This window comes from Mandrillus leucophaeus, unplaced genomic scaffold, assembly GCF_000951045.1.
Source record: "Mandrillus leucophaeus isolate KB7577 unplaced genomic scaffold, Mleu.le_1.0 Scaffold370, whole genome shotgun sequence".
Lineage (NCBI taxonomy): Eukaryota > Metazoa > Chordata > Mammalia > Primates > Cercopithecidae > Mandrillus > Mandrillus leucophaeus.
In genome coordinates, this window is record NW_012103921.1 from 464,234 (window position 1) to 472,139 (window position 7,906).

At 53.1% G+C, this 7,906-nt stretch overlaps 1 protein-coding gene across 1 annotated transcript in view; it reads left to right on the forward strand.

Moving 5' to 3' along the window:
• Positions 1-7,906, forward strand: part of HSPG2 (heparan sulfate proteoglycan 2) — a 142,339-nt gene that overhangs the window by 93,403 nt on the left and 41,030 nt on the right. Inside the window, exons 39-44 of the mRNA XM_011990146.1 lie at positions 3,160-3,252; positions 3,605-3,685; positions 3,898-4,128; positions 4,758-4,871; positions 6,589-6,716; positions 6,861-6,947. Coding sequence (XP_011845536.1) covers positions 3,160-3,252; positions 3,605-3,685; positions 3,898-4,128; positions 4,758-4,871; positions 6,589-6,716; positions 6,861-6,947 — 734 coding nt within the window. The remainder of the gene's footprint in view (positions 1-3,159; positions 3,253-3,604; positions 3,686-3,897; positions 4,129-4,757; positions 4,872-6,588; positions 6,717-6,860; positions 6,948-7,906) is intronic.

The window sequence follows — 7,906 nt, forward strand, 5'->3', positions numbered from 1 at the left end:
CCCCGCTCCCCTCGGCTCTCACCACCTGCCCTTCCCTCCTAGTTCTCTCTCTCCTACGAAGGCTTCTCTCTGCTCCCTGGAAGCCTCTATTACTGGCAGCTGCCCCGGGCCTTCCTGGGGGACAAGGTAACAAGGATTTGGGGGGATTATAGGGGTGTCATGGAATCCTAAAATATCAGAGGGCCCTTTGTCAAGGCCCTTTATGACACAAAGAGGGAGACCGAGGCCCACAGTGGGTAGAGACTTGCCTGGGACGTTCAGGTCAAAGCACAGCTGAGACTGAAGTCAGCCTGCCCGTGTCCTTCAGCGGGCCCTGACCCCTGACCCCTGGCCCCTGACCCCTGTCAGAGGAGCTGTCTCGCCTGGGAGGGTTCCTCTAGTGCCTTTTCTCTGGGCTTTCTTCACCTTGTGTCCAGACGCCTAGTTTTTGGTACTGCACTCAGTCATTCAAGAAGCATTAATTAAGTATTTACTATGTGCTGCGTCGTGTACAGGCAGAGCAGGCAGAGTGGGCCCTGCCCTCCCGTAGTCCATCCGATTATCATTCCTGTCACCATTGGTATCATTATTATTATCATCATGAGTGCTGGCATTGGCCTTAGATGAGTATTAATATTGCCTCTATTTTGTTCCAACAATTTCAAGTACCTCTTAAGAATACACATAACAGGCTGGGCGTGGTGGCTCACACCTGTAATCCCAGCACTTTGGAAGGCCGAGTCGGGTGGATCACGTGAGGTCTGAGACCAGCCTGGCCAACATGGTGAAACCCTGTCTCTACTGAAAAAACAAAAATTAGCAGGGCATGGTGGCGGGCGCCTGTAATCTCAGCTACTTAGGGGGCTGAGGCTGTAGAATCGCTTGAACCTGGGAGGCGGAGGTTTCAGTGAGCCAAGATCATGCCACTTCATTCCAGCCTGGGCAACAGAGCAAGACTCCATCTCAAAAAAAAAAAAAAAATTCAGCTTCCTGGCTGGGCGTGGTGGCTCATGCCTATAATCGCAGCACTTTGGGAGACCGAGGCAGGTGGATCACCTGAGGTCAAGAGTTCGAGACCAGCCTGGCCAACATGGTGAAACCCTGTCTCTGCTAAAAATACAAAAACTAGCTGGGCGTGGTGGCGGGCGCCTGTAATCCCACTACTTGGGAGGCTGAAGTGGGAGAATTGCTTGAACCCGGGAGGTGGAGGTTACAGTGAGCTGAGATTGCGCCACTGTACTCCAGCCTGGGCAACAAGAGTGAAACTCCATCTTAACAAACAAACAAACAAAACAATAGGCATGACGTGTCACAAGGTACATTCAGAGAAGTGTGACAGGGAGGTTGAGGGGTGAGGATAAGAAGCGATCTGCTGGAGCTGAGGGTGGAGCTGGAGTACTGCAGGGTTATCAAGCGTGATGTGCGTTCTCAAGCTGTGCAGAGTGCATCACCGTTTGTGTCCTGTATTACTTAATCCTCATGATACCCTTCAAAGTCGGTATTACTTTTACTTCCGTTTCCATGTCAGGAAAGTAGGGCTCGGAGAGGTTAAGCGACTTGTCCAAGGCTGTATAGCCAGTAGAGCTAGAGTCTGAACCCAGGTCATTTAGACTGTGGAGTCTGCCCTTTTAATCACTATGCTGGATCTGGGCACAATGGCTCATACCTGTAATCCCAGCACTTTGGAGACTGAGGCTGGAGGATCGCTTCAGGCCAGGAGTTGAGACCAGTTTAAGCAACATAGCAAAATCCTGTCTCTAAAAAAATAAATAGGCCGGGCATGGTGGCTCATGCCTGTAATCCCAGCATTTTGGGAGGCTGAGGCAGGACAATCACTTGAGTCAGCAGTTTGAGACCAGCCTGAGCAACATAGGGCGATCCCATCTCTATTTAAAGAAAAAAAAAAATTGAAAAAATAAATAAATTCTTTTAAAAAAATCACTGTGCTATACACACCCGCAACTTGCTAGAAAGTCAGTCCCAGAAACGGCTGTGAACTTGCTGGCATTCAAAGCAAACAGGAAACCAGTTCTTTTATGGTTATTTGGTTACACTCTAAAATTCCTTACCACGCCTTGAGCTCATGGAGAACATCCCTGGGGCCCTTGTAGCCCGGGGCCAGTGTGTAGTCAGTAGGTGTTTGATGAATGCTGGTTAGCTGAGTGAACACACAAACGAACAAAGGGGTAGACTTGATGCAGTTTGGTATTGAGATGAATGTCTGCCCTGGTGGCAGAGGAGAGAAAGGAAAGTCCTGTGGGGCAGAGCTGGGGGGCCTCAGCTGTCCGTGTGAAGGTCCCCTGCAGCAAGAGTAAGGACTCTCTGGTCATGAGCAACACAGTACCTAAGTCCAGTGAGCTTGTCTGCGACAAAGAATCTATTGGTTCATGCAACTGCGGAGTCTAAGCATGTCTGGTATCAGGCATGGCCTTATCCAGGGGCTCATTAGGGCTTTATCTTGGTTCTCCAGCTTCTCATCTGACTGTGGAAGGGACTTTCTCTGGCCTGGTAGAAAGAGCAGAAGTACCCGGGTTACTTGTCTATTCCTGATGGGGTGGCGAAGGGCAGTGGTAGGTTATGCAGATTGACCAGGCCTGACTCATGTCTCCACTATGGAGGAGGAGGGGATCAGGGCCCTCAGACCACATGATCTTCCTGTGCGGAGAGAGTTGTTCTTTATAGAAAACCAGGGTTTAGCTTCTAGAAGGGAGGAACTGGATTCTGGGCAAATAGAAACCACCTGCCTAGGAGGCAAGGTTTCCAAGGGGCTGCCCTCAGCCTCACCCCCATGGCTGAGAACTTTTGAAGCTTCCGCAGCCTCCCCTTGGTGGTCATTGTCATTACCCTTGTCTGCCTTATGGGAAATTACTGTCAATGAAAGCAGACCTGGAGTTTGTTCACTGGCACCGTCAGGCAATGGGGAATAGAGAACCTTGCAGAGTGAAGAGGCTGCTCAGCATCATCGCCACCATGTCTGGGGCTGCAGAGGAACTGAGAAATGTCCTGTTTCCCAGGCAACCGTGGGCCATGCACCCTGACCTATTGGTTTGGGCAGGGAGGGAGTGAGGGAGTGTGGCACACTCACACCCCAAGGCCGCCAGATGCTCCATCCCTCACCTGTATGGTCCAACACTCACACCCCAAGGTCAGTCTGTGACCTCTGGACTTGCCTCTTTGCAGGTGGCGGCCTATGGTGGGAAGCTGCGATACACCCTCTCCTACACGGCAGGCCCACAGGGCAGCCCACTCTCTGACCCCGACGTGCAGATCACGGTGAGCATTTGGATGCCATGCTGGGTGGGCAGAAGGGCAGGATTGAAGCCCGGGGCACCCTCGGCATTTGTCCTTTGTCCTTTCCATCCAGCACTCAGTTTCCTGGCACAGGCTGGAAGAGTTAGGCCTGTGCCCCCACATCCCTGCCTGGTTGGACACGACCCAAGCAGAGGATCCTGCTGCTGGGAGAAGGGGGCAGTGGGCATGTGCCTGACTCCTTTGGGCACGTGAGCTTGGGAGAGCAGAGAGGTGGGAGATTGGGGGTTACAGAGAATCTAGGACTGGTGGAGGACACCCTGGCACCCCAGGGACCCCTTGGCTCCCCTTCCAATCCTGCTGGTGTTCTTCCCAGGGCAACAACATCATGCTAGTGGCCTCCCAGCCAGCGCTCCAGGGCACCGAGAGGAGGAGCTACGAGATCGTGTTGCGAGAGGTAAGGGGCACCTGACCACGCTGTGTCTCACCCTACCCCACCCTCCACCCTGACTCGGAGCCTGGCTTTGATGCCCACCCTGCCTCTCGCTCCCCAACCTTCACCTCGCAGCCCTCAGTCAGTGCCTGCAAGGCAGGAGTTGGGGGGTGGTAACTGCAGGAGCAGCCCACAAAGCCCAGTGCCCCCGCCCATGTTGCCACCCCCCAACCCAGGAATTCTGGCGCCGTCCCGATGGGCAGCCAGCCACACGCGAGCACCTCCTGATGGCACTGGCTGACCTGGATGAGCTCCTGATCCGGGCCACATTCTCCTCCGTGCCGCTGGCGGCCAGCATCAGCGCAGTCAGCCTGGAGGTCGCCCAGCCCGGGCCCTCCAGCGGACCCCGGGCCCTTGAGGTGGAGGAGTGCCGCTGCCCCCCAGGCTACATCGGTCTGTCCTGCCAGGTAAGCGTGTGGCCGGCTCCACCACCTCTGCACGGGCACAGAGGCATCAGCAAGCAACTCAGCCAGCATCACCACAGCCTTGATTACCATCATAACTATAATGACCCCGGCATCTGGGCCCTGCATGTGTTCCTCCCGACAGCCCTGAGATACGTATCATTACCCCCTTTAATGGGTAAAAAAATAGAGGTGCTGAGGGGCGAGTGTGTCCCGAGGGCACATGGCTAATGTGTGGCAGAAACTAATTTGAACCTGGGTGTGATTGACTCCAAAGCCTAGCATGTCCTAACCGCTGGGCAGTGCAACCTCAAGCGTGGGCCACGCTCTCCGGAGGTTAAAACCCAGTTCATGCCCGTGAGGGGGCCCACCAGAGACAGGGAGCCAATTCAGAAACACAGATTACTCCAGCCCAAAGAACAGCACGGAGATGCCTCCAAGAGGTGAACAGTGTGGACTGGGAGAGGGCCGTGGGCAGGAGGACACACTGAGCAGAAGTGGGGAAGGAGGAGCGCCAGCCTGTGATGTACCAGCGTCACCCCTGGGAGGACGCTGGAGGGAGGGGTTCTGGGTCTGCTGGCTGTGGCTGGGGCGCATTGGGAACAGAGGCCGACCTTCCTCTCTGCCCCCAGGACTGCGCCGCCGGCTACACGCGCACCGGGAGTGGACTCTACCTTGGCCACTGCGAGCTGTGTGAATGCAATGGTCACTCAGACCTGTGCCACCCAGAGACCGGGGCCTGCTCGGTGAGCCACAAGCGAGGCCAGGACAGGGGGTCAGCTCAGCTGGGCCTGGGTGGGGGACCAGGGCTGGACAAGGCAGGCATCAATCCCGGGGATCAGGGTCATGGGGCATGGCCTGTGGTTCGAAGCACCTGGGTCAGCAGACCAGGTCACCGGGCATGGTGGGGTGGCCAGAGCTATGGAGTAACATCCTTCTGTGTAAAGAAAAAACTTTGGTTCCTTACTGTTTTTCTCTTTTTCTTAAAAAAAAAATAAATTATCTAATAGAGATGAGGTCTCCCTTTGTTGTTCAGAAGGTCTTGAACTGCTGAGCTCAAGCAATCCACCTGCCTTGGCCTTCCGAAGTGCCGGGATTACAGGCGTGAGCCACCACACCTGGCCTTTTTACTTTTTTTTGAGACAGGGTCTCAGTCTCGTTCTGTTGCCCAGGCTGGAGTGCAGTGGCCTAATATTGGCTCATTGCAACCTCTGCCTCCTGGGTTCAAGTGATTCTCATGCCTCAGCCTCCCGAGTAGCTGAGACTACAGACATGAGCCACTGCGCCTGGCCTCATTACATATATTTTTTTATACCTGGACTTTTCAGAGTAGTGTGTATATAGCCCCCCAGGGTACGCGGTGAAGGGGCAGCTGGTTGACAGCCATAAGCTAAACTTGGAGCAAGGAACACCTTATGTTGGTACAACAAACATGAATCTCTTCGGAGGAGAATCTGTAACCCACATGTTTTTATGAGGATGCACATATTTTCTTTTAGTTTTTTTTTTTGAGATGGAGTCTCGCTTTTGTCACCCAAGCTGGAGTGCAATGGCACAATCTCGGCTCACTGCAATCTCCGCCTCCCCGGTTCAAGTGATTCTCCTGCCTCAGCCTCCCAAGTAGCTGGGATTACAGGCACCTACAACCATGCCTGGCGAATTTTTGTATTTTTAGTAGAGACGGGGTTTCACCATGTTGGCAGGCTAGTCTTGAACTCCTGACCTCAGGTGATCCACCCACCTCGACCTCCCAAAGGGCTGGGATTACAGGCGTGAGCCACTGTGCCCAGCTGATAATGCACATATTGTTAATGCTCTGCACCCAGATACCTGAGTGTATACCTTTCCTTTGCTATCACAGGTACTTACGGAGAAAATAGAATCAGCATCACCCTTTTTGACAGCTATTTGAATGGATGTACTTTTTAATTTATCCAATTCTGTATTCGTGGATGTTTAGGTTTGTTTCCAGCTTTTTTTTTTTTTTTTTTTTCTGAGATAGAGTCTTGCTGTGTTGCCCAGGCTGGAGTGCAGTGGCACAATCTTGGCTCACTTCGACCTCCACGTCCTGGGTTCAAGCAACTCTCCTGCCTCAGCCTCCCGAGTAACTAGGACTACAGATGCACACCACCCCACCCAGCTAATTTTTGTATTTGTTAGTAGAGATGGAGTTTCACCATATTGGCCAGTTGGCCTTGAACTCCTGACCTCAGGTGATCCACCCGCCTCGGCCTCCCAGAGTGCTGGGATTACAGGTGTGAGCCACTGCTCCCGACCCATTTTGCTTTTTATAAACACGACAGAAATGAGTGTCCTTGTAATGAAATCTTTGTGCCCTTCCATGATTCTTTCTTTATGATGAGTTCACAAACTTGGAATTTCTAGATCAAGGGATTACAACCCCGAAAGGTTTCTGGTAGATTTGGCCTAATGGCTGGTGCCTGCCCCCCTTGTGCCCTGCAGCAATGCCAGCACAATGCTGCAGGGGAGTTCTGCGAGCTGTGTGCCCCTGGCTACTACGGAGATGCCACAGCCGGGACGCCTGAGGACTGCCAGCCCTGTGCCTGCCCACTGACCAACCCAGAGAACATGTGAGTGCCCTAGCTCAAGGCCCAGGGACACACTTCCACTGGGGAGTGAATGGAAGGTGCTGCATTGTCTTTTGGGGCAGAAGTGAAGGGAGCAAGATGGAGAGTGGGCTTCTCATGACCTGACCTTTGCCTCCCCAATTCCAGGTTCTCCCGCACCTGTGAGAGCCTGGGAGCCGGTGGGTACCGCTGCACAGCCTGCGAACCCGGCTACACTGGCCAGTACTGTGAGCAGTAAGTTTGTAAACAGAAGTAGGGGAAGGATGGAGGACAAATGGTGGACTCCCAAGTGAGAGCCTTAAAGGGTGTTGCTCAGAAAAGTCTTTTCCAGGATTATGCTCCTTCCCTGCCCCAAACCCTTCTAAGTTGCCCCATTGCCCTTGGGACAAGCCCAACCTCCTTAGGCAGCTTTACTGTAGCAGCTTCCTCCCACTTCTGACACCCAACTCTGTACTTTAGCTGGGCTTGACTTTTTAAATTATTTTTCTTTTTCTTTTTTTTAAACTGAGACAGGGTCTCACTGTGTTGCCTAGGCTGGTCTTCCTGGGCTCAAGCAGTCCTCCTACCTCAGCCTCTCAAAGTGCTAGGATTACAGGCGTAAGCCACCACACCCAGCCACTTTTTGAATTCTTGATGTTCAGGCTTTGCATATGCTGTTCCCTCTGCAGGAACAGTCTTCACCCCTAAACCACCTCTTCCTGGCTAACTTCCACTTAGCCTTCAGACCCAGCTTCATTCAGTCATTCAGCAAATTTTTATCAAGCAGCTCCTGTGTACCATACTGTGTGCTGAGGTGTTGGAGATAATGGAGCGAACAGAACAGATTCCACCCCGGCCCTTACGGAGTCTGCCATCTAATAAGAGATCAGCCCTAATGGGAGATAAGACAGGAAAAAAGTAATTGTGCAAATGTATATTTACAAACCATAGGCTGGGTGCGGTGGCTCATGCCTGTAATCCCAGCACTTCGGGAGGCCGAGGCAGGCGGATCACAGGGTCAGGAGATCAAGACCATCCTGGCTAACACAGTGAAACCCCATCTCTACTAAAAACACAAAAAATTAGCCAGGCGTGGTGGTGGGCACCTGTAGTCCCAGCTACTCGGGAGGCTGAGGCAGGAGAATGGCGTGAACCCGGGAGGCGGAGCTTACAGTGAGCTGAGATCGCGCCACTGTACTCCAGCCTGGGTGACA